A 24,965-nucleotide genomic window follows, 5' to 3' on the forward strand; every position below is an offset into this window, starting at 1 on the left:
CTATTGTCTTAACCAAAAGCTGTAATAGTACCTCATTAAAAGAAACAAGCTATGGAAGACTGTGCACATTAGCTGCAGAGTGGGGGCAGCATTCCTGTGCTTTGAAGGAAAGGCGCCCCAACGTCTGTTATAGTAATAATCAAGGGTCACGGGCACAGCTCAACACCGTTTGATCCTTGTCATGGTTCCAGGGGAACAAGGAACTTTCTTAAGGCTGAAGGAGCAGTTTGATTCCCCAGAAACACTGTCAGGGGTCAGCAACATACAGGCTAACCAAGAGAATTCAGGCACTCTGGGCCAGAATGCAGCTCCTAAGGGCTTCACAGTATATATGGAGACTAAATAAAGGAAGAACTGTGCCTAGGTTCTGACTGGCCTTACATGCCAGACTGCCAAGAGTTCTGATGTGGCAGTACTTGGTTGTCTTGGCTCAGTCTCAGTGTGCAGAAACTGCCCTCAAAACCACAGCAGTCTGCTAATTATGGGGTTTCTACTGCTATACAGGGAAACATCCCAGGGTATGCTAAGAGAAATACTCTTAACAATGGTCAAGAGGGTTGAGAATATTAAAAATAAGGCGTCTCATACTGCAGAGGTCATGATTGGGCTTTTCTTCTGTGGGCTGGCATGAGCATTCATGGGGTGCAAGAGAAGGAAGTCCAAGTGCTGAGAGTTCAATTACTACCCCCATTAAATCAGTGCGTTTCCTTCCCATGACCAGAAACCCCAGGACACCCAAAGAAGCCCTGTGTCTGCCTGTCTGGAAAGACAGCCAATCAGAAGACTAACTTTGCTATAGTGTCTCAGACTCCTCCCCTCTGCCTCCTCCCTGTGGAACTGGCTGCCAGCTTCTTACTCCCTCACACTCTTCACCTGTCTACTCCCTTAATGGGTTAATGTTATAGAATATTGGTTTAAGATGTGTTACATTCATTTATGTTGTAAAATATTTGTTTAGTGATACAAAGATATGTTGTATTCTTTTATATTGCAGCTGTTTAGCAAAGCTGTGTTACTCTGGAGCCAGGAAAATGGCTCAGCAGTTAAAAACACTGTCTCCTTTTCCAGAGGTCCTGAATTCAATTCCCAGCAACCACATGGTGGCTCACAACCTTCTATAATAAGATCTGGTGCCCTCTTCTGGCCTATAGTCATACATGCAGGCAGAACACTATACACAATGAATAAATCTAAAAAAAAAAAAAAGGCTGGGCAGTGGTGGCGCACACCTTTAATCCCAGCACTCGGGAGGGCAGAGGCAGGAGGATGTCTGTGAGTTTGAGGCCAGCCTGGTCTACAAAAGCTAGTTCCAGGACAGGCTCCAAAGCCATACCTGTTTGCTCTAATAAAGAGCTGAACTGCCAACACCTAGGCAGGAGAGAGAAACAGGTAGGGCTGGTGGGCAGAGAGAATAAATAGAAGAAATCTAGGGAAGAGAGGGGAGGATAGAGAAAAGGAGAAGAGGACCAGGGGCAGCCACCCAGCCACATAACCAGCCACGGAGTGAGAAGGAAAGAAAGATTCACAGAATAAGAAAAGGTAAACAGCCCAGAGGCAAAACACAATTAAAGAGAAATTGGATAATTTAAGTTAGAAAGGCTGCTACAAACAAGTCAAGCTAAGGGCAGACATTCGTAAGTTAGAATATGTGTCCACGTATTTACTTGGGAGCTGGGTGGCAGGTCCCCAAAGAGTAAAAAAGAAAAAAAAAACAAAACAAAATAAAAAAACAAAACAAAACTACAGGTAAAGATGAATATTTTGGGTATCAAGACAAAGCCAAGCGAAGGCCAGCCATTTTGAAGCCGGGTCACAGCCTGGAGCTAACCATCTTTTTTATCCAATATTCTTCAAGTTTGGCTTTCCCCCTACAGAAACAGAAGCAAGCTCAATTCTGCACCTCATTTTGCAGGCCTTTGTTTGCCTCTGCCATCCTTCAGTCACTCTATTTTCTTGGCTGATCTACTCGCAAGAGCAGTTGCTCTCTGCCTCAGCTCTCCTCACTCTGCCTTTTCATCCGGCTTCTATTCCATCTCTCCACTGAAACTGTTTCCTTTAACGTCAATGACAATCTAGCAGCAGCCAAATGCAGGGACCCTTCTCTTTCTAGTTTTGCTTCTTACAGGAGGAGTGGGTAAGAGGAGGGGCAGTGACTCTGCTTTGTGAGGGCCGCTCCCGGTTGAGATCATACCATCACTGGGCAGGGGTGCCCGCTGACGGGAATGGAAAGGTGTCTCACTGCGCCAAAGATCTTCTTCACTCTCGGCCACCAGAAGGGAGTTACAAACGTGGCTATCGTGAAGGTCCTGAAGGAGCAGTCGCTAGGAGAAGGAGCAAGGTGTCAGAAAACCGAAATACCTTCTACTAAGTGGGTGATGGTCAGGGGTGATGAAAGGCCACAGAGCAAAACCACTATTACGGAGGTTCAAGGTCAAACAAGAGCATCAAGAAGCTGTGAATCCAGCATAGGATCAACCCAGATCCCCTGAATGTGGGGACCCTCAGTTAGGAGGCCTGGGCAGTCTAAGGGACCTCTGACAGTGGAACCAGGATGTATACCTAGTGCAGGAAAGGACTTTGGGAGCACATTCCCCATGGAGGGAAACTCCCTTAGCCTAGAGGCAGGAGAGGGCCTAGAGCTTACTCCAAATGACTTGACAGATCTTGATGATCCCTCCTGGAAGGCCTCACCCTCCCTGAGGAGTGGGGGGAAGGGGATGGGATGGGAGAGGGATCAGGGGGCATGGGAGGGAGAGAGAGGGAACTGGGATCGATATGTAAATAAGAAAAAAAATAATGAAAAAAAAAAAAAAAAGCATCAAGAGCCTAGCCTGGAGTACCTGTAACACACTGACTCAAAGACAAAAGTGATGTACTGAGGACTAGGAGGCAGCCAAGGACAGTCTGCTTTGATACTGCATCAGCCTTGCATGCTGCAACTGGAGAACAGCCTATGCTGGTACTACGAAAAAGCTATTTCTAGGCACTGTTAAGTGAAAGCCAAGGAACAGGTTTCTCATCAAGGAGCACAGAGCCCATGGCTTCAGACACTGTTCAATGTGCACGGAGAAAAAGGTGATACAGGCAGCTTGAGGAGTCATGAATACAGTTTTGAATTTCTAAATGTGGAAAAAACAAATCAAAGTAAGAATAAACCACTCAAAAAAAATAAAATAAAATAAAAACAACCCAAGAAGCCACCAATGAAGGGGACCGGTGATGAGGGCAGCAATAAAGAAAGAATAGTGTCCTGCTATAACAGAGCTCAGGGCTCTAACACCAAACCCAGGGAGCAGTTGTTCCTCATCATAAGAATCTGGTTTCCATCTGACAGTTCTCAACTTAAAACTGCTTTCTCCAAGAAGTCTGCCCAGATACTCCAGGGTCACAGCCCTGTCGATGTGCTCTCCTGGCAGCCTCTGCTTTTCCGCTACAGGTTCCTCACAGCTGACACGGAAATCATCCATGTACTTCAGTTGTTCAGTGTCTGTCTGGCCTCTTCTACACAAGCACCAGAGAGTCAGGGCCCCTGTGTCTGGTGCTCACTGACTTCCTAATGTTAGCACAGTGTAAGGACAGGAAAAGACTCAAGAGTCACTGGCAGGGAACCAGAACCTTCCACTTTGTAGGGAATTGGGGGGGGGGGTGTAACAGTTTCTAAAAGTTTGGTTCCTAGAAACTCCTTCCTCTTCTGCTCTGCCTGTGCCTGAGTCCTGCCCCTGGCTGACTTACCTGGTTGACCTCTCTGCCTGTGCCTGAGTTCTGGCCCCCGCTGACTTACCTGGTTGACCTCTCTGCAGATTTCCCCAACGCGCCTCACTAGGAGTTGCTGCAGGTGGCGGCACTCAGAGCCAGGCCCGCCATCCTCCCGAATCAGGCTCCTAGGCAGGGAGGATGGATATGACAGAAAATTGCAGTGGGAGGAAGGTTTAGCTGTCCTAAGTGGGAGGGAAGGCCATGGTGCTAGGAAACTATATAAAGGAGGTAAAAATGGACAAAGGAAGCAAATTTGTGGGAAAGAAGAAACATGGATCTTTCTAGCAGTTTTGGAGGCCTAGGCTCTATGCTTGCCTAGCCAGTGAGCGCCCTCACAGAACTACACTGAAGCTCCCACCACCCAGCATGCCCCTTGTTCATTCTCAAAGCTTGGTCAACATAGCATCCTTCTCCTGTGCCCCCCTCTGAGAACGGTATTTAAGCAGATGCCTGCATTTTAGTGAGTTGTGGCTGTCACTTACTGTAACTTAGGCAAGTATTCAGTTTTCTGTTCTGAGTTTCCTCACCCACACTATTGGTATAATACTATGCAGGGTTCTTATATAGATTGGACAAGCTGATCCCTGCACATGCTAGACAGGCACTTACACGTTACACACACTCGTTAACTATCAGCCATAATTCTTTATTTTTCAAATATCAACTTCTGGAACTTTATGCACTGTAGATGCTTGTGAGGCTCAGGGAGAAGTCATGATCCCCAGCAGCTTTTCAACCCCACTGAGAAAGTCAAAGAGAGCCGGACATGGTGGTGCACACCTCTGTTCCCAGCATTCAGGAGGCAGAGGCAGGCAGATCTCTATGAATTTGAAGCCAGTTTGGTCTACATAATAGATTCCAGGTCTGTTGTATCTCAGAAATAAGTGAATAAATAAATAATATAAACTTAAGAGGGATGTATTTTCCTAGAAGATGTGGGAAGAACAGGAGTGGGACTTAGAATATCCCCCCAAAGCTCTTGAGATCCCTGCCCCAAACCCAGAGAGGGTTCCACTGTAGCCCTGGAGATTTGAAACATAAATGTAGACCAGACTGACCTCAAACTCATAGAGATCTTCCTATCTCTGTCTCCCCAGTGCTGGGGTTAAAGGTGTGTGCCACCATGCCAGTCTTGGGGCTTTTACTAACCCTGGAGAGGGGTACTGTGTGAATGTGCACAAGAGGCCAACAGCATCCCATGCACCCATGGCTTCTACATACCGTGCATGTGCGTACACTTCCACACGGTCCTGCAGGATCCGGACGATGAGCCAGAAATCAGGCAGGGAGGGTCCAGGCAGGCCTGAGAGCGAAGGCTGTGGAGGTACTGGTCCAGGTGGAGTCCGCAGTGTGAAGGGGGCTTTCTCACCAAGGGTCTCACTGGGGCCCTCACTGTCTGAGCCACTGCTGCCACCATCATAACCTGTGTCAAGTGTGCTCACAATTCATCCCATCCTTAGCTGAGCCTGAGTCATCTGAATCTCGGGAGCATCAGGCTGGACACACTTTTAAGGAAGTCCCCTCTGATACCCTTACCTAGACCTTTCCCTGTGCAGCCCTAAGCCCCGCTGCCATCAACTTGGGCTCTTCCACCCCGACGCTGAGCTTACCCAGGTGGTCTGAGTCCATGCTGCCTTGACTGGACATAAGGCTTAGTCCCCGGGTAGGCCCAGGCTGACTGCCTGTATAGAGAGGAGAAATGCCTGGTGTATCGCTAGATCCTGTGGAGGATCTGTCAGTATTAGTGGAAGCTGGGAGAGACCACTATGGTCCCTGAACTCTGCTGTCCACCTTCTTACCTCCCTGTGACAAGCTGGGCAGGCTGACGAGGGGGGCACCTTCAGAATCCTCTAGGGAGCCAGGGACTTGGGGGCTGGCTATCAGGACCTGAAGAATAGAAATCAGAACTGAGATATAGTGACATGCTAACTGCCACACCTCTTGGTCTGCAGGCCAGACTTACCTCCCCCTCAGCATCGTCAGCCTTGTCTTCATGGCTGTGCCAAGCCCAGGATGCCGGAGGGGGCTCCCCGTGGAGTCCACCTGGCTGTTGGCCAACTGCCACAAAGAAGAAGCCACTGTCAGGATCCTCAAGGAGAACATGGCCAGGGAGGTGAAGGCGTCGGAACTCCTAGGGAAGGAGCCCAGGTCACAGTTTAGGCAGGATTTCTCCTTTGGCACTTTGACTACCACAGAAGCAGATGGCAGCATCACTGCAGCTGAGGTAAGAAAAGACTTGACCAGATTCAGCAGGCCCATTAACAAGGTGGGAAGTCGGTTACTGTCCACGGAACTGGGCTATCAGGCAAATGGGGGAGGAGCAGGAGCTATGCAAGGAGATACAAGAGGGGAAACTGTGGGATCAGATTAAGAAAGGGCCTTTCTTCCTGGGGTTCAAGGAAGGATGAGTCCCTAGGGAACCATCGAGTGTTCTGAGAGCGGCTTACCTCCTTGAACTGTGTAAGGGAGCGTTCTGGCCCAAACACAAAACTCAGAGGAGGAGCTTGGCGAAGGCAGGTAGAGCGTCCGGAAGAGTTATGAATGTGGGTAGCTGCTCGGTGCAGGGCAGGGCTCTGGGGGATGCCCCCTCTTCGGAGTGCCCCCACCATCTCATCTTCTAACAACCAGCGTATCTACAGCCAGAATGCAGGTGCAAGCCCTTGCTTATTGGGACATCACCTCAACCCCAATCCAAAGATACTACAAGGTAGTTTGCCTTATAGACTGAGAGAAGCCTGCCTTAGTCCTAGGATAAAGCAGTACCTCATCTCTTTCACCTGACCGAAAGGGTGTCAGGCCCGGCCCTGGAGGACTACCGCTTACACTGAAGGAAAGAAGGCTCTCACCTCATTCATAGTGCTCTCAATAGCCAGTCTGTGGGGTGTGGCCAAATTGGACAGTCCTGGGTGCCTAAGCGGAAGAAAGGGTTATCAACTAGTTCCCCAAGAATGAAACTGAGGGGGAGTGAGAAACTGAGAGGGAGATAAGGATGTACCTCTCTTCTTCTGGGGGTGGTAGTGGGGGCCCTAGGCCATCATCTGACCTTAAAGATGATGGCTGCCCTGGGGACCGTGGGAATGAAGTGCTGCTCTCAGATGTTGACCTAAACAGGGTGGGAGCAAAAGTCAAAGATCAGGAGCTACTATCCTCCTAGGGTTTCCCAAGGTCGCCTCACTCCCTGAAGCCCCAGAACCTGCCAAGCTCGCAGCCGTACCGGTGGTGATGAGGGTCTGAGGCTGGGGGGAGTTCCACTTCCAGGGGCAAGGTCAACACAAAGACATCAAGAGTGATACTGAGGTCCCTCAAGGGGACTCGGCCTCCAATTGGGGGTCCCTCTAGACTGGAAAGCACCTGGCCTGTAGGAAAGGTAAAATTAGGAGTTCTTGGTTGACCTGGAAAAAGTATAGATCCCAAGTTCTAAGTGATAGCAAGTCATTCTCCTAGGTTCTCCATCTCCATCTCCTCAAGGGCAGACTGGCCGGCAAACAAGCCACATGGGGACCTTTGGCCTTCCTCGTGGCTCCTCCAAACTCACCCAGGCAGGTGGGCAGGCTGCACACAGGCACTGAGCTATGCTGCCCACGCAAGCGCACGGAGCATGTGAGATGTAGGAAGAGGGGTGGCAGGTCATGCAGGAGGCTGTCAGGCCCCGTGGGTGAGTCACCCCCTAAGATACTGAAGGAGTCTTCATCGGGGTTCACAGTGTCTACATCTGACAGTGATGCGGAGTCTAGCCCAGCAGGCCCCAGGTCTGGTTCGCGGCTCTCCCGGTATTCCACCTCCAGCTCCGGATCGCTTTCAGTGACCACACAGCAGGCGGACATGTCCCCTAGCAGCACAAGACATGTGGTCAACAGGAGAGGACAGCAGCGGGGACCACTGAATCCTGGCTTGAAACACACATCCTGCTTTGACCAAGTTACTCACATACCTTCCTCTCCCACGAGCTCAGCCTCTGAAAACTCCAGGTCACTGACTTTTCTGTCAACAGTGTCTCGAGGTCCCTCTTCCTGGGGAGGGAAAAGGCAGGTAATCAAAGCAGGATATCCAGGTGTCAGGGAACCAAGATTCAAAAGGACTCAGAAGGACTGGGGGTTCCTCTGGGGCTCCGGGTTGGGGCCCGAGGAAGGAAAGAGAGAAAGCGTCTCACCTCCCGCCGACTGGATGGAGGGCAATAGAAGAAGTAGTGAGGATTGGAGGGCACTGTGCGGAAGTGGAGACGACTGATCTCCAGGAACTTCTCCTGTTGTGGGTTTAGAAGGAGGCTATGATGTCAGACACCCCTCAAAGGACACTACTCTCTTCACTAGACCAGGACACATAGCCATCCTCGACCCAGGGATGAATCTGAGGGCTGCAGAAGCAGAACTTTACCTGCTCCTGCTCTCTCCCAAGTTCCCACCTGGATGAGGCCATGAAGAGCATCGTGTGCCTCTCCTCTAAGCTGGCAGACATCTGTCAGAGAAATCTCCAGAGCAGGGTCTAGATTCCCAGGGACACGGGTACTCTGAAACTCAGGCTCACTTAGGTCCTCAGTCTCCATGCTGGGGTTGGAAGGAGCACACGGTTGTTAAGAAGCACCAAGTGCTAGAGCAGCACACACGGCTCTCTCAATAGGGTGTCAGAGCAATGGCTCGGGAGGTAATGAGGGCAACTGACCCTCTTCGGGCTCTAGCCTCCACATTTCTCAGAGTATGGGCGCCTGCCTGCCCCTTTCTGACCCGCACCACCTGGTGGGAGAGTGGTATCATTCAGCATAAGTGGAGAACAGGAGAAGCAAAGCTTGCTGGGAACAAGTGTTCACTTAGAGGGGGTCGTGGGAAGTGGGGGGCCTGGGGCTCCAGGGCACTCACTGGGGCGGGGTCCTCAGCACCCTCACTATTCTGGTTGCTCTTTCTGCAACAGCAACACACTGTAGATGCTAAGGCAGCATCAGCCTTCCTGCATGTCCTTCCCTCTCCTCCCTTCCTTCAATAGGGACCTGTGATGGCCTACTGCAGGGACTCAGTAATCAACAGGCAGTTTTCTGCTGGACTGATACACTCACGTTAGCTGGGGAAATCATGATTAATACGGAAGACACCGCTTGTGGAAGGGGTTAGCCTTAACTCACTAAATTAGGAGCTATGGGATATGTCCGAGAGGGAGACTTCTGTCAAGGCCAAGTGGGACAAAGCGGATGCACTGGAAACCAGGCCAGTGACAAGGCACCACTGCTTCTAGGGTGTGCTTCTCTGGACTGGAAGGTCTGGCTTGTGGGGACTTGGTCAGTGTGTCTCCTACAGCCCTGCTCAACAACCTTCAAGAATCATCCTAACCTGGACTCAGAAACTAGAATAGCTCGTTCCCGGGGCTCTGGTCCTTCTTCGATGCTACTGCTGAAGGGCCCTGGACTGAGAGGACCAGGGCTTGGTGGTGCGTGAGGCAAACCCCAAGTATGGCCACACAGTGCAAGCAGAAAAGAGGTGATGTCTATTTCTTGTAGTATCTCCTCACAGGCATCTACAGCTGTCAGCAAATCCTGGCAGGTCACGCTCTGTGCTTGTTGTAAGCTTCGGAACAGTCCTAATGGAAGTGGAATGGGCCACAAGGGTCAGCTCTGTCACTGTCCTTCCAGGCCCCAACCCTGTAACCCCGGTGCTCCCACCCTCAGAGCCACATTCTTTGCTTGCACAATATCCCTGCTCACCGCGGACAAAGCACCGCTGTGCATGCTCCTGCAGCAAGGCACAATGGGTGGCTGCCTCTTTATATCTGGGCTCCAACCAGGCTGAGGATGCGGAGGGGTGGTCCAGGTACTGAGTCCTAGGAGTGTGAGGAATTCAGAGCTTGGCAGACTCCCCTAAGTGATACCTTGGCCTTATCAGCCATTTGAACTCCAGAGAAATGTAGAGACTCTTAGGAAATGCATTCATGATTGGGGGGTGTCTGATGGTTTGCTGGAGGATACAGCTAAGAAGCGGAGTTCCTGACTGACCAACAGCCTGTCTGTCCACACCTGAGTGTGTACCAAGCCTTGGTTGGAGGAAACCAAGAGTCACAATGGAGAACACTCACCGGAATATGAGATCTCTTGGTGCTTGAGGAGGCTGCAAGCCAACCATTTGTTCCCTCAGAGCTTCCAGGGAACAGCTATAGATGTAGACAGGGCACCGGGTCCGGGGCCCATCTGCACTCTCTGTCTGGGGAGCCTGGCGCCCACCGTGAGCTGGTGAGTCTCGGCAAGAGGGTGGGCTTGGCTCTCCTGGGTCCTGGGCACTGTCTGTGAGGAGAGTATTCACAGTCTTCACATCCTCTACTGGCTTCCCAACCCCCACCTACTTAACCGACTCCAGGCAGCAGCCTCACCACTAGCAAGTGTGACACTGAGGATGGGGACTTGGGACTTTGTAGCCTTAGTCCCAGTTCCTCCTAGGTCTTTCAGGCTGGGAACTCCGCTCCAATCCCCAGATTTAGGTTTTGTTTCTTCTTGAAAAGAACCCTCCAGGCCATAGGCAGTCAGATGCTGGACATCTGAGGAGGAAGAGAGGGGCAGCTCTCAGTGCTCTCCGGTGGGCTGCCGAGGGAGCTTAAGGGTTTGGATCAGTGGGGTCAGTGAGGAAGGCCAGTCATTGGTACCTGTGAAGGTGGCTGGGAGAAAAGTCAGAAACACATGCTGGGAGCTCAGAAGCCTCGCATAGCAGTGCCACTGAGGGGCCGAAGTGGCAGGCCTGAGAATTCCAGGAACGCCCACACTCTGGAAGAGACAAAGAGCAATTACAAGGGACTATTCCAAGTCCCGTTCCCTTCTGCCACCCTGACCAGGTCCCTCTCAGGTTTAGTGTGACAGGTCCAGATAGAAGGGAAATAAATGACAGCACTCTGTCAAGGGCGATGGGAACTGGGCAAAGGCGTGTGTGTGATGACGGAAGGAAGGGTGTCAAGCACGGTGAGCCCTCAGGGAAAAACAGTAGTGCTGACCAGAGTAGGAAGGGCGGAGTCTCCAGTGGCCTGGGTACTGTTGCCTGCTTGATCCTTTGGGACCGCATGGCCCCCCACTAGAGGACCTTCCAGACCTACAATGGGGTAGAGATGGTGGGAAAGGGCAGGACCAGCGGAGGCAGGGCTCTGAGGTGAAGGGTGGGGAAGGAGGCCAGAACTCAAAGATGGGAACCACCCTGGGGTAGGCAAAGGCAGGGCTCAAGCGTGGTATTAGGGAAGAGATGGCGCGCTCACCTGGGTCTCGGCAGCTCCGCCGCAGGACCTCGTTCAGGAAGGCAGCCTGGTCAGCGGGGGTCAGTGGGATCTCCCGGTCACTGAGCTCCTGCCCCAGGCAGCTGTGCAGCAGGCACAGCACCATGTCGTTGGTGGGACAGGGCCCCTCGGCGAGAGGCACACCCTCCGGCTCTGCCCGACACACACTCTGCTCAGCAATGCTGCCAGTGCCCCCGGCTCCACCCTGACCAGCAAAGCCCTTCCTTCAGCCTCAGCCGCCCTATCACTTGCTCACTGTGCTGGCTGACCTGCTTTCTATCCTCTGAGGTGCCCGGGTCTGCTGACCCCTGAGGTGAGGGTGAGTAGCCCCCAAGCGTACCCACCTCTGGAGAGCAGAAGGAAGAACATCTGCAGCTGCTGGCACTGCGGCAACAACCCTAGCAGGTCAAAACGGAAAGGGATCTCATGCACACAGGCGTCTCCTCCCTGGGCCAGTCCTAGGCGAGAACAGGACACAGTGAGAGCCAGATGCCCTACCTGTGGCTGTCTTCTCCCATCTTACTACCCCACTGCACCCTCTGCACTGACCATCTGAGACCCGAGGCTCTGGGGGCACAGGACCCCACTCCTTGCTCTGGCATAGCTGTATCAGGTACTCAAAGGTCAGCAGGGAGCCTATGCAGGCAGCATCCCGGGGGTGGAGCTAGGGGAGAAACACCAGACGACAGGAGTCATTCTGCCCCAGCTCCCACCTCTGGTCCCAAGGAAGGTACAATCCGGTAGGAGGCAGGGGGCAGTTCGGGGGTCACTCACAGCTTGAGGGATCTCAGAGTAGGTCAAGTACTGCAGGTGCTTCCAGCTTTCAGGGCCAGGTCCCACTCGTCCATACTGAGGCTCTACCCATACCTCGGTGACCAGATTGAGCTCCGAGTCCCCCTCTAGGGCCTCTACCTCCACATCATTGTCATCATCTGTTGAGAAGCTGGAAGAAGAGGGGTTCTAAGCCTGGGAGAAGAGTGACAGCTGGTGGCGGGGGGGGGGGGGGGGGGACGAGAAGGCGGGCATGAGGATAGCTGCATGGCCTACGCAGCCAAGCAGGAAAGCCAGCAGCTCACAGAGCTCGTATTAGACTATGGTGGCCAGACATGAAGGTGACCTGGGGGAGGGGACTCCGCAGAGGTCGTTCCCAGAGGTCCGAGCCTCACCTGTCTTTAGTGGAGGTAGAGTGAGGGGGGAAGAGGATGTACTGGACAACACATGTGTGCTTCTCCTCAGCGGCAGCCTGCCCCAAAGGTTCATTCTGTGGATAAATGGGAGACCCTGGGCAAAATCCTGGCAGTGAAGAGGTCTGGCTTATTCCCACTGACTCTGGCCTGAGGCCTTGGTCCCTTGATCTGGTGTGGCAGTTTTTGGCAGTCACCACTCAGCGGAGAGGCAAGTGTCCCAAGGTTCTGTATGTCCTTGAGGTTAGTTTCAGATGGCACATACCTGAACTGGAAGCTCTAAAACCATGTTGATGATTCCTTCCCCGCTACAGGCAAAGTGGAAGCCTTCAGAGAGTCGGACCCTGAAGCCCCCAGAAAGATGAGGGAAGAGAAGTTTAGTTCAGTGCTCCCAACTGCCCACCTCCCAGGAGCTGTCATGCAACCTAGTCCACTGGAGGCCTGGGCAGATTTGCAGCCCCCTAGAATGCACAGGTTTAAGTAGGACCAGAGGCCAAACTTAGCAGAACCGGGGAAGTATGGAGTGGAAAGCTGGCAGATAGGAAGGGCCTGGCTTAGGCCACTGTCCGAACCCAGAGCCTACACTTGTTCTCTCCTGCCCTAGCCACCCTGCGGGCTTGGAGACATACTCAGTGAGAACAGAGAGGAGCTGGGCGATGGCGCTGAGTGGCAGGGTTGGGGCCAGGCCTGATGGGACACTCCACAGCCAGCGGTGATGATAGAGGTAGCGTGACAGTGATGCGAGGCTAGACGAGGCCGAACGGCCTGACACCAGGGGTAATGGCCCTGGTGGCTCCAGTGTCAGCAAGAAGGGTGCCCTGTAGTCCAAGGGTAGCTTCTCATACCTGGGAAACAGAGCAGCTTCCCAGTTGATTTCTGCTCACAGCCTTCTCTTGTCCCCCCAGGCCTCCCCCCCACCATACTGACCTGATGAGGAGCTTGTCCAGTGGTTTGTGAAGGACCACAAGGCAGGGCCGGTCAGACAGGGCCTGCTGTGGCCCCAGTGTGGGGGGTGACTTGGAGGGAGAGTTGCCCCCACCAATACCCCCTAGCCCTTTTCGTTTCACCTTGGGTGTCGGCTCCTTACTTTGTACCCGGTGAGGGAAACGAAGGCGCAGGATCTCTTCCTGCAGGCCCGATACAATCTGTGGGGGGATTGTAGTCAGACTCCCTTACTCCCAAACCCTCCAGGTTGGGGAGAAGAGATCTACAGTCAAAGGAGAACCTTCCATTACATGTCCCTCAAGCCTTGCTTGGTCTAGGGGTGCCTCTCCTCACTGAGCCGGGAGGGCAGGGTAAATAGTCTGTCGACACCCCAGAAGTCAGACAGTCAATCAGGGCAGTCAGAGCCTAGATTACCTTATGCCGAGCCTGGGCCGGTGTGCCAATCGGGAACCCCAGACGGAGAACCATGCATGGGGTCTTGGAAATGATGCGGACCATGTAGAAGGAGGATGGGGGCTGGTCTGGGCCACTGGGGAGAAATGCAAACAAGTGAGCAGTCCTGAGCTGGCAGTAGATGAGATGTGGAGAAGGATGAGGAAATATACCACTTTGCCCACCTGGAGAGCAGCTTGACGTAGGAATAGCCCTCAACCAGCACAAAGCTGCTCCAGTCTCGAAGCAGAGAGGTCAGTGAAGAGTGTGAGATTCTGCACTGGATAGTGCTATAGCGCCCATTGCTGCCTGGGGTGTGCAAGTGCTTAGGGAGTGGCCTAGGGAGAGGGTGGGCGAGTGAGCTCAGACCTACCAGCCCCAATCTCTTCTACACCCCGAGGTCATGGAAACTGGTGAGTGGCAAGGCTTGGCCACAGTTACCACTCTTCCTTCCCATCAGCCCCTCTCCATCTTGTTCCTCCATCAGAACCATGGCCGGGGCCTGAGGGTACTCACGTGTCATGCTCCAGGATTAGCACCAGGCGATGCATGTGTAACCATCTCTGCCATGAATTAGCATCCATGGAAAGCACTGGCTTCCAGTAGGCGGCAAACTGGGCTTGGGATGAGTCGGAACCACTGTGCTGAAGGGAAAGCACCTGGGGACAGAAAGGTCAGCCCTTGGAAAACATTTGCAGAAAAGCAGAATACAACATCTGAGAAGCAAATAGTTACGGTAAACTCAGGTCAGGGGGGAATCAGCATTGGACTGTGATTAAGGGACACAGGCCAGCCAGGGACAAATGAAGAAACTGGTTTTCAGCACGAAGGCTATGTTACGATGACTGAGCCGGTAAAGGGACTGTACAACCCTGTAAAGCTGACCCAGCGGGAAGATGGAACCCGCCTAGCTCATATTGCTGACTTTAGAGGAAAACTGCTGAGCGCTGACAAGATCTAATGATGAGGCCACTGCACGCTCCTATGGTCCATGTGCTCACTGTGCCAGGGTATCAGCTGTAGGCTGAGTGCAGAGAGCCCAGAACCAAAGTCGTGGTTTTCAGGAAGTACCCAGATCTCATGGCTGGCAGTGGTTGAAGAACAGGTAATGCTTAGATGAGGGAGGGCCAAGTAAGCCACATGGAGATGGGCAAGGGCAATGGCAGCTAGGACATCATCACCTAAACACCCATCCTGCAGAATATCGAAATGCTAGGATGGTCTATTCAGGTCCTCTTTTTCTATTAGCTTTCCTAAGGCCTTAGGATGCAGGAAGAGGAGGGATGCTTTCAAGGCTAAAGCTGGTTTGTGTACCCCGGACTTGAGAGAGAAGGGACAGTGGCGGTTCTGAGCTCCAGTCTAGAAGGCATGAAAGGGTCTACAGAGTCCCAGGACTACTCACCGGAGTGGTGGAGCCAGGAGGAATGTAGAAGAGTGGCACGCCACTCTTGGTGCTGTCTGGAAGTGTGAAATGTTCCGGCACTGAGGAGAAGGACTGAAGGTGGGCAAGCATCTGATCTGTCTGGTTAATGCTGAAGAACAAGGACCAAGCCTGAGCTACAGCAAACTGCTAGGGGCTACAAAGAACCCTGGACAGGAACCTGGTACATTGGGTCCCACCCCACAGCTCCCAGAACCACAAATGTGTCCTTCCACAGAGCGGGGTACTGCTCATTAAGTGGTAACCCCTACTTACCTCTGTAGTGTATTCCAAAAACGGCGGATAACGTGAGTGCGATACAGTGAGCGAATAGGTTGTCTTAGTGCACAGGACACATCATGCAAGATGTCATAGCCGCCTTCCATTGTCACTTCTACCCGTGTCACTCGAGGGCCCTCCGGCTCTAGGGGCCAGGGTGCTACAGCCACATACTCAATGCGCATATTGTGTTTCCATAGCAGCACAAGCTTCACCTCCAGCTGGGACCCTCCTGCAGGGGGCAGGAGGGCAAGTGAGGGTTGGAAGAAGCAGGACTCCAGGCCTGAGTCCTATCTCATGGTTCCAAACACAGTTCTATCCATTTCAGAACCACAGCCCACCAACCAGTGCAGAGGGAAGTTTGCGGGAGGATCGTGAGAACCAAGCCCAGGATACCACATGCCCTCAGCTGTCTACCCCGGGCAGGAGATGGAACTGGGAACTCCATGCTAAGAGAACTTAGCCCTGAAGGCACCTCAGAGCCCACTGTATTTCATGACCAGCAGAGAGTGTCTCATGGGGACACTTAAATGAGTGGTAGGCAGGTGTCCCTTTCATCTGGCAGGTCTGCACACACATAAGTGACCAGAAATCTGTGAAATTGTAACAGGGTCTGGTGACCCTTACCTTTGGCTAGTGTAACCTCTCGAACACTGTAGCCCTCTCGCAGACGTACAGACACAGTGCTGACCAAGTCAGCCGGCACCTCTTTCTCGGTGTGCTTCTTCCTGCGCAAGGCCAGGGCAGGGTTGCTGCTTGCAGAGACCAGGTGCTCATTAAACAAGCGGTGCTGAGAGCCTGGATGAGGATGGGGAGGACAAAGTGCTGTCTGTCAGCTGACGGATATACAGGGGCGGGTGCTACTCTAAAATCACTATGAGAGAAAGTACCACAGAAGCCAGCCCCAGTTAGACTACCAATGCTCCTAGAGCCAAGGCCATGCCGCCTCCAAGGCTGTTCGATATACACCCCTCTCCATACCCACAGGCCTGCCTCTTACCGCAGTAGTATTCAGGGTTCAGGGCTTCCCCGCTGCGCAGAAAGGAGTAGAGCAGAAACGCCCGGTGGTAGACGGTCAGACCCAGGTTGCCTGGCTCAGGCTCAGGACAAGTGGACAAGTAGGAGCCAAATGTTGCCATTGCAATGAACTTCATCAATTCCACATTGGGCACATGGCCAAAACTACAATCATAAGAGTAAACTCCTCCTACCTGAAGAGAGTGAGCAAGTGAAGACCCTATTTCACCAGAGGACCAGGAAAGGGCAAATAGGATGCTCCTGCATCCCAGACACTGAGAGGCAGTGGGCCACAGAGCTCCCAGGACAGACCCCCGCCCTGCACCTATTCTTCAGTTCTTCTATCTAAATCCATACCAGATGGCCATACCATCCTCCGCCCTCCTTCCTTTAGGCCAAACACTTCTCCCTTCTCTACAGATTTTGGCAACTGCTCCTTGGCTTTCTGCCAGTATACTTCTAACAAAGTGCTTCTTAAACTTTAAGGTGCATACACCACCCTTTGGGATTTTGTTAAAGCATATGTCTGGTGTGGGACCTCAGAGCCTGCACTGAAAATAAGCTTTTGGTAATACCAACAATACGGCTGTAGGCCAAACCTTGTCTAATCTATAGGCCAAGTCAACCTAATTTTTGTAATGAGGACTTGTGAACAGTCATGCCTATCCATTTTGCATTTTGTCTACGGCCATTGTCACACTGCTACAGCAAAGCCAAGCAGCTATGCAACAGAGGGCCCACAAAGCTTAAACATTTGCTGCCTGACCTCTGTAGAAAATGTTTGCAGACCTGCTCTACATGACTCATTTAATTCCCTGGCCATTCCGTTCCTAACCTTCATCTCTATTCCACGCACCTGCAGCTGTCTACACCCTGGCCCTTGGCTTCACTTGGAATGAATTAATCTTTGCAATTCCAAATTGCCACATCTCATGGTACAATACCCCTTCAGCTTCCTTCCACCCTCTTCCTGCTGAGCTTTGACCTCATTGAGATTGTCTGCCAGGTCTCTCTGGCTTCTGCTGTCTGCAAGTCTATCAGCACCATCCTGACCCTCATTTCACAACCCAGCCTGGGCCCTATGATCAAGCAACTCTGAAAACATCATTGTCAAGTATCTGAACCTTTATACCTTTATTTTTTTCTGTTCCTACCTCAGAAGCCCAACCAGGATCACAATGTCTACACCTTAGTGAAGGAAACTGTAGGTTACTCCATATCAAAACACAACATACCACCCAGACACTTCTTTAGGGCTATCCTCAACACTCCCTTTTTCTCAAGGCTGGATTCCTCTCCTGATGTATTTATTGTCACCTTCTACTTCTCAGAGGAAGCAGAATGTCTGCACTTTAACTCCTAAGTTTCAGTCTCAAAGAGAAAAATGATGCTTGTTCATAAAGAATCATCCTATCTGTTTCTAGAGCAAATGTTTCCCTGTCAGTTTAGGGATTTACATTATCAGATCCTTTTTCTGTTTTTTTTCCCCCTAATTCTTAAATCCTTCTGAGACACCATGACCCCTTAGAACTATGAACATGCAAACAAAACAGCGAATTAAAATACACAGAAATTTTATCTCTCCCAGTTAGAATGGCTATCATTAAGAAAATCTCAAACCCCAGTAAGGATGCTGAGAGAAGGGGACATTATACACTATGGACATGAGCATGGAAGATCTTTAAAAAACAAAAGTATAACTTTCATCATATGACACACTTGACAATTCTTGTATATGTTCCCCAAGAACTCCAAGTCAACATACCACAGAGATGCCTATCTATGATCACCACAGCCATATTCACAGAAGCCAAGTTAGATATCAGCCTCGGCATCCAATGATAGACAAATAAGAAAATGTGGTCTGTATACATACACAAGGGATTTTTGTTTGTTTGTTTAACGTGCATTGGTGTTTTGCCTGCAGTTGTCTGTGTGAGGGTGTCAGATACCTGGGAACTGGAGTTACAGAAGGTTGTGAGCTGTCAAGTGGGTGCTGGGAACTGAACCTGGGTCCTCTTAACCACTGAGCCATCTCTCCAACCCCACAATGAAGCTTTATTCAGTGATAAAGAACTAAATTATGTTGCTTGTAGGAGGAACACTGATCTACCTGAAGGTAATCACGTTAAGTGAAATAAAAGCCAGGCTCAGAAAGACAAATATTTCAATTATCTCGTGTGTGGATCCTAGATTTTCTGCAGATAAATACAGTCCTTTGCGTATCTATGAGAACATCAAGGAGAAATGACACTGGGGAAACAAAAGATAAGTGAGAGGTGGGGGAAAGGTGAGGGTACAGGAGTGAATATGGCCAAGGCATATGAAATATCTACCTGTGTGACAATGTCTGTGAGACCTATCACGATGCAGCGAACATGCGTCAGTTCGATGAAAGAAACCTGTCTGCCTTCAAAAGCAAACTAAACCAAACAGAGAAACACCCTCCTTCCACCTTCCGATTCTTTTTGGCTACTATTCGCTCTTGGTCCTCATTTCAGCCACATTTCTCATGCCAACATTTGTCTTCACCTCCTTCTCTTCTACCCACGCCAATCCACACTTCCCGCACCACCTCTTCACTGAAATGGCTCTAGAATGTTCCATGTGACTTCCTAATCAACAAGTCCAAAGGGCACTTTTCATTCCTCATTCTACTTGATCTTTCTGCTGCTTCTCACTAAGTTAACTACCCCTTCCTTCCAAACCTGACTTCTCTGACATCATATGGCCCTTCGTTCCTTGCTGGTGCCCCTGGGGCTCTTCTGAAACCCCTCCTCTCTTCTCAGTTAGCTTGACTAGCTTGACAAATCTAAAATATCTACCTCTCAACTCCTGTTATTTCCTCAGTACCAGGATCTGTGTCCCCAACTGTCAACTGCCATGAAGAGCAGCCTTTTATTACCCAATTATGTGCACCTTGCACACTTTAAATGCATCATGTCACCACTGGACAGGTACTCTCCTTTCCAGATGAATCCCATCTAGAGACAAAGTGATGTGCCCAATATCACAGAGCTAATAAGCAATGCCAAGGGTTAACCTGGCAATGTACCTCACTGTTATGCAGTACTGAACTACAGGTACGTCTAACACATGTACAGATCTGAATTTGTCATCTCGTCTTTAATCCATCTAGCTGTAAAATGTCCTTGTAAAACATAAGCCTAACTTTCCTTCCACATACCTTCATCACTCAGTGAATTATACCTTAACTTCTTTACATAGCAGAGTCAATTTTTCACGCCCTGGTTATGCCTACCCTCAGGCCTTACTTCTCATAGCTCTTGCTCCCTGCCTTGCAAGTCCATCCATCCAAATTAGTGGTAGTGTCCTAAATAGGCCTCTCCTTCCTACTTTGGTTAAGCTAGTCTGAGTTGGGTTTTCTGACCCGTGCAACTAAAGCAATAACTAAGTGGGCAGATGGGATTACAACTGACTCAGATTTCAAAGTTTCCATTCTTTTCCCCACAGTGGTAAGAAAAGGGGACAAATCCTGAGGAAACCCGATGACAATGAGAGTCCTCTCCCACCACTGTCACCTACCCTGCTCTAGACCTGGCACCTTCTCCCCAGGAAACCATGTCATCATCTTCACTTGGGTAATCTCGCCTGTAAAAAAGTAACCGGCCATTCCTGACTTTGTGAGATACCCCGTTTCCCACTCCTCCTTCCTAGAAAGTCCTCACCTGCACAAAGGAACAAGCCACAGTGCCACTGCGGAGCTGGTTCAGTAGTGTCTCACACACAGCAACATCAGGGACACTGGTGACCCCGTCTGTGATCACGATGATACCTGAGACAGGAAATAAGTCAGCTCTGGAGACAATGGCTACACCAGTCAAATGGAGGCCCAACTAACAGTACCCTGAAGACCTCAGTGTCTGCCCACCAGCAGTTTACACACCCCCAGCACCTTTATTCTTCCCCTATCCTCCTGCCCTCCCTTAGGTGCTCCTACACCACAGACTTCCTGGATGGTGTCCTTCCCACAGGTCTCTATTAGTACTGAGGGTACTGGGAATACACATTAGTAAGGACTTGAAGCTTGCAAACAAGGAGACAAAGCCTGGGGCTCATTAGCTCTGGGGAAACATCAATCTTTGCCAACAACCCTCCACTTTCTGAACCCGTTTCCCACTTACACCAATATATTCTCTACTGACCTGCACTAGAATTTGAGGGCAGTAACTGCAGCGCCAAGATGCCCTGACGAATCATACTGACCAGCCCAAGATCAGCTGTCACCACGGAGACTCCTACCTTCCTGCCCAAGGGCTCCCCTGATTCCGGGGACTGGTCTTCTGCCTGGCCCAACAGTACAGAAAAAGAGGAATGAGAGATGGCACCATTGGGACATCTACAGAAAAATCAGATCCCCCTCTGTGTCTCTTGTTTGGTGCAGGAAACTGTACGGGGGGGGGGGGCGTGGCTTCACATGTACCAGGCATATGGTCAACCACTGAGTTCACACCCAGCCCTCAAACTGGAACTCAGAGCCCAGTACCACCCAGGTGACATAAGTATAATCCTAAGTACCCCAAGTTCTAGACTCTTCAGCTAATCTCTGCTGTGTCCTCATGCCCAGCACATGCTAAAATGTTGAACCTCAGATGGGAAGGGAGCAAAGCACTCAAGTGTCAGACTCTACCGAGGCAGTCTCTCCTCCTTCCACCAAGAAAGGCCCCCTTCCATATTTCCCCATCAATGTTCTCAAGTATTTCACAAGTAGCCAAATACACAGCAGTCATCAGACGCTATTTGCACAGCCACTTCTACAGTTTCCAAAGTAATGAGGCAGAACACACCAGCAAGCCAAGCAGCTTTACCCTGATTGTGTAAAATACTAAAGAGAGATCACATCCAGATCCAGGACTAGAGGGAATAAAAAGAAAGAAAGAAAGAAACAAACAGAACTCCACGGGCAAATGGCCTTCAACCTTTCTCCCAGCATGGATTTGTGGTGTTTATATCTGAGCTGCCTTTGTTCAGCAAGGAACCTGCCTTGATTGTTCCCTAGTGCCCTAGCCTTGGCTTACTTTGCCCCGTCCTTCCCCACTTACCTGGCTCTGGGGCTCATACTGCTGCTGCAGCATGGTGGCCACCTTATCCTCGAAGAGGCAGAGCTGCTCATACACCTGCTGCAGGAAGGCCTCCCGCTGGGAAGGGTCCAAAAGGCAGCCCTGCACCAGAACCTGGGAAGCACAAGGGACGAACTGATGGGGTGGCCAGGGAGCTGGGCACTATACCTATTCTTCTGCCTTCTCCCTTCAGGGAGTTCTGACTTCTCACCCAACAAGCGCCCCTAGTCTAACTTCACATTGAGTTCCACCTCCTCAGTCCACTAAAGCACCCTCAACCCAGGAATCCTGCAATCCCGCTCAGGGGCTCAGGTCACTATCCACCTTAATGTAGGGTCACAATGTCTCTATGTCTATAGTCCTACACTCGCTTCTTACCGCCACCCCTTTCTTTAAGCCAGTCCTAGGATCTTCTAGTACCTTCCATGTTGAGCTACAGAATGCTATCTGTACACTTTTACTTCCATGCCCCCCTACTCCTTTTTCTTCTTGGATATATTTCACACACAAGCTATTCCGGACTCCTTCTCCGCCTAAAATTCAAAACCCTTATTCCCACTCAGTGAAAATCCTTTCCTTCCTTGTACCCTTAGCAGATAATTCCCACTCTTCTGTAGGGAGAAAGGAAGTCAGCCACTAGGAACTCCCACTATAGAGTATGTGCTACTCTCTATGTCCCGGACAGTCACCCTTGGAAGCTGCCATGGGCGTACACGCGCCTGCAACCTTGGAAGCTGCCCATGACCTTGTTCCTTCTTCCTCAAGGGCCTGAAGAGAGGCTTCCTCTTCCTCCTCCTTTTCCCCCAAAGCCCATCTCACCACTTGAACCTTTTATGTCTCACTCATTCTCTGTGGGGTTTTTTTTTTTTTTTTTCTTTCTTTCTAGTTTGACCATCAATAGTTGTCTCCTACATATAGACCTGTAGTCCCTATGGTACCCTCAGGATCCCTTTGCCCTTATCCTTCCCTCCCCTCCTGTCAAATAACTACTTCTGCTCCTCTGTTCCCTGTTCTTGACTAGGTAAGGGACTAGGGACAACAGTTCTCCAGGTCTGCATGTTGGCAAACAGAAAGAGAAATGCCCATATCTGGATCCACAGAAATATGAGAGTGTACTCCTTCTGTTTAGGGCAATAGGAGACTGAAAGGCATCTAGATAAAAATAGTAAATGTTCACAGCTGGAAGCAGTGGTATACATCTATAATCTCAGTAGGAAGACATGGCAAGCTGATCAGCCTGGGCTACATGTTGAGCACTGGGCCACCTTGGGCTGAGATCTTACTTAAAAGATACCCCCTCAAAATAAATAAGGTTGTCATCAAAAAAAAAAAAAAAAAAAAACATTCTGAGTGAGGTAACCCAGTCACAAAAAGATGAACATGGTATGTACTCACTCATATATAGATTTTAGATGTAAAGAAAGGCTTGCCAGCCTACAATCCATACTGCCAGAGAGGTTAGGAAACAAGGAGGATCCTAGGAGAGACATACATGGTCCCTCACAGAAGGGGGAAGGGACAAGAAAATTGGGAGCAATACCTTTTGAGTATTATATTATGGCTAGGCTTTGTTATTCCTCTTAAGGTAACTTTCAAATCACTTGCAGAGGACACATTAGAAATGTGATTTAACATTTTTTTTTTTTTTTTTTTTTTTTAGTTTGTGTATCTAATCTTTTTTGGAGGTGGGAGTTGCAGAAGCTGGTTCTCTCCTAGCCTATAGGTCCTGGGGATCAAAGTAAGGTCTTCAGGCTCGGTGGCAAAAGAATCATTTAACCAGAGCCACCTCATTGATCCTTAATGTTTTTTCTTTTGGGGTATCAGGACACTGTTTGCAGCAACTAGAGAGAGAAAAATCCTCTCCTTGCCTACAGTTGCTGTCTCTGTTCAGGCCTGGCCCTGTTTCCCATACTTCAACTCTCCACAGCCTGTTCCCCCCTCTTTCAGGCTCTCCCCCCAACCTCTCTTCTATACTGGCCACAGACACGTGACTTTTCCTTCAGTGCAAACCAAAGCTTCTGTGGTTCCCTTCTACCTGTTTTAACTACTGGTCCCTCTGACTGAAAAGCCCACTTCTCCTTGTTTGAATCATTAACTTTATTCTTTTCTTGTGCTTCTATTCATGCTCCATGGTGCAGGCTTAAGTCCCAGCTATTTGAGAGACTGAGGCTGAAGTAGGATCGTACACAAGGTCAGAGGTGGAGAGCCACTTGACAGCAGGAGCGAACATACATATGAGCCAGGTATGATGGCACATGTCTGTGATCTTAGCATTTGGAAAGCTGAGGCAGAAAAATAAGAGTCCTAGGCCAGCCAGGTCTATTTAGCAAGATCATGTCAGTTTAAATGGGTTTTATTGGATGTTCCCTATTGGTGTTCTCACAATATCTATGTCAAAACCTATCAGTGCCCTTACCACACTGAGTTGAAATTATCTTCTTTAATATCTCTCTTCCCCCCTAAGCTCTTAACTACTCCATTAGGACAGAGACAGTATCTGGTTTATCTGTGCCCCCAAGACTTAGCCTGGACATGGCATAGCTCAAGCTCAGTATTTACCAAGAGGAATAGGTATTTGAGTGATTACCTGACTTGGTTATAGACGCCTTATAGGCCTCTATCTGGAGATATGACCTACAACCACCAGTTAACAGCCGTGTTAGGAGACACCTAAAACTCAGGCCAAGGGCTGGCACTCCTGCCTTGAGACCTGACAAGGATCAACTGTTCTGTTAATGCTTCAGACCTTTAGGTGCTATTCTTGGCATCTAACTCTCCAAGACAATCTGACTGCTGAGGGTGACACTATAGCCATGAGGGATAGTTTCAGTGAGTTGAGGGTGGTTAAGAGTAGAGGGGAAATTGGGCCAATGTTTATCTAAGCCAAAAACAAGTATTTCAGTAACAGACTTGAACATTTTCCAAGAGGAGTGCTTTGTGACAGGCTGCTCTGCTGGTGGAGAAACCTTTAATTACTTGTGCAGTCAGCGCTGCACCCGACAGCACCCAAGGTCCTCAGATAATGACCCCCTCTGTTGTTAAAAAATAAATTATGTTTCTGGGGATTGTAATAGCTCAAAAGTCACAAAAGTATCCTAAAAGACTGTGCCCTGGGCTACTGACTGGAGTCAGCACAACAGAAACCACTTCACAGAGCTAAGGGAGTCGAGTGGGGGTGAGGGGTGGGTCCTCACCAGGTAGGTAGGTAGGTGTGTGTGTGTGTGTGTGTGTGTGTGTGTGTGTGTGTGTGGTGGGGGAGTGAAGGGCCAGATACCAAAGACATTTACAGGATGGGTAGAGAAGCATGAGTCTAATCAGTGTCAGCTAACCAGAGGAAAGCTCTTCCAAGACTGGAGCAGCAAATCTAGGGGAGAGACTTGCCCGAGTAAATACGATGCACGCTCACAAAGCCAGCAAAGGCTGTAACTGTAGCTCTACTGATAAAGTGCATTTGAGCATGCATGAAGCCCTGGGTGGCTCACACTTGTAATCCCAGCATTTGAGAAGTAGAAACAGAAGTTCAAGGTCATCTTTGGCTACACAGACATCAAGATGGCTCAGCAGGTAGACTTGCTACCAAGTCTGATGATCTGAGTTTCATCCCTGGAACTGACTCCC

At 50.3% G+C, this 24,965-nt stretch overlaps 1 protein-coding gene across 1 annotated transcript in view; it reads right to left on the reverse strand.

Moving 5' to 3' along the window:
- Szt2 (SZT2 subunit of KICSTOR complex) overlaps positions 1-24,965 on the reverse strand; it is a 45,666-nt gene that overhangs the window by 15,728 nt on the left and 4,973 nt on the right. The window contains exons 5-42 of the mRNA XM_051188625.1: positions 21,330-21,461; positions 20,433-20,574; positions 19,956-20,062; positions 16,250-16,460; positions 15,877-16,047; positions 15,247-15,481; positions 14,953-15,082; positions 14,067-14,209; positions 13,736-13,888; positions 13,533-13,647; positions 13,101-13,318; positions 12,803-13,018; positions 12,439-12,517; positions 12,156-12,250; positions 11,764-11,932; positions 11,539-11,653; positions 11,334-11,447; positions 10,972-11,142; positions 10,717-10,811; positions 10,375-10,492; positions 10,105-10,269; positions 9,814-10,018; positions 9,446-9,561; positions 9,075-9,321; positions 8,159-8,300; positions 7,907-7,999; positions 7,688-7,766; positions 7,292-7,585; positions 6,971-7,112; positions 6,752-6,859; positions 6,603-6,666; positions 6,204-6,389; positions 5,720-5,887; positions 5,556-5,643; positions 5,367-5,438; positions 4,978-5,179; positions 3,782-3,881; positions 2,192-2,321 (exon numbers count right to left, since the gene is read on the reverse strand). Coding sequence (XP_051044582.1) covers positions 2,192-2,321; positions 3,782-3,881; positions 4,978-5,179; positions 5,367-5,438; positions 5,556-5,643; positions 5,720-5,887; positions 6,204-6,389; positions 6,603-6,666; positions 6,752-6,859; positions 6,971-7,112; positions 7,292-7,585; positions 7,688-7,766; positions 7,907-7,999; positions 8,159-8,300; positions 9,075-9,321; positions 9,446-9,561; positions 9,814-10,018; positions 10,105-10,269; positions 10,375-10,492; positions 10,717-10,811; positions 10,972-11,142; positions 11,334-11,447; positions 11,539-11,653; positions 11,764-11,932; positions 12,156-12,250; positions 12,439-12,517; positions 12,803-13,018; positions 13,101-13,318; positions 13,533-13,647; positions 13,736-13,888; positions 14,067-14,209; positions 14,953-15,082; positions 15,247-15,481; positions 15,877-16,047; positions 16,250-16,460; positions 19,956-20,062; positions 20,433-20,574; positions 21,330-21,461 — 5,530 coding nt within the window. The remainder of the gene's footprint in view (positions 1-2,191; positions 2,322-3,781; positions 3,882-4,977; positions 5,180-5,366; positions 5,439-5,555; positions 5,644-5,719; positions 5,888-6,203; positions 6,390-6,602; positions 6,667-6,751; positions 6,860-6,970; positions 7,113-7,291; positions 7,586-7,687; positions 7,767-7,906; positions 8,000-8,158; positions 8,301-9,074; positions 9,322-9,445; positions 9,562-9,813; positions 10,019-10,104; positions 10,270-10,374; positions 10,493-10,716; positions 10,812-10,971; positions 11,143-11,333; positions 11,448-11,538; positions 11,654-11,763; positions 11,933-12,155; positions 12,251-12,438; positions 12,518-12,802; positions 13,019-13,100; positions 13,319-13,532; positions 13,648-13,735; positions 13,889-14,066; positions 14,210-14,952; positions 15,083-15,246; positions 15,482-15,876; positions 16,048-16,249; positions 16,461-19,955; positions 20,063-20,432; positions 20,575-21,329; positions 21,462-24,965) is intronic.

This window comes from Phodopus roborovskii, unplaced genomic scaffold, assembly GCF_943737965.1.
Source record: "Phodopus roborovskii unplaced genomic scaffold, PHOROB, whole genome shotgun sequence".
In the NCBI taxonomy this organism is placed as follows: Eukaryota; Metazoa; Chordata; class Mammalia; order Rodentia; family Cricetidae; genus Phodopus; species Phodopus roborovskii.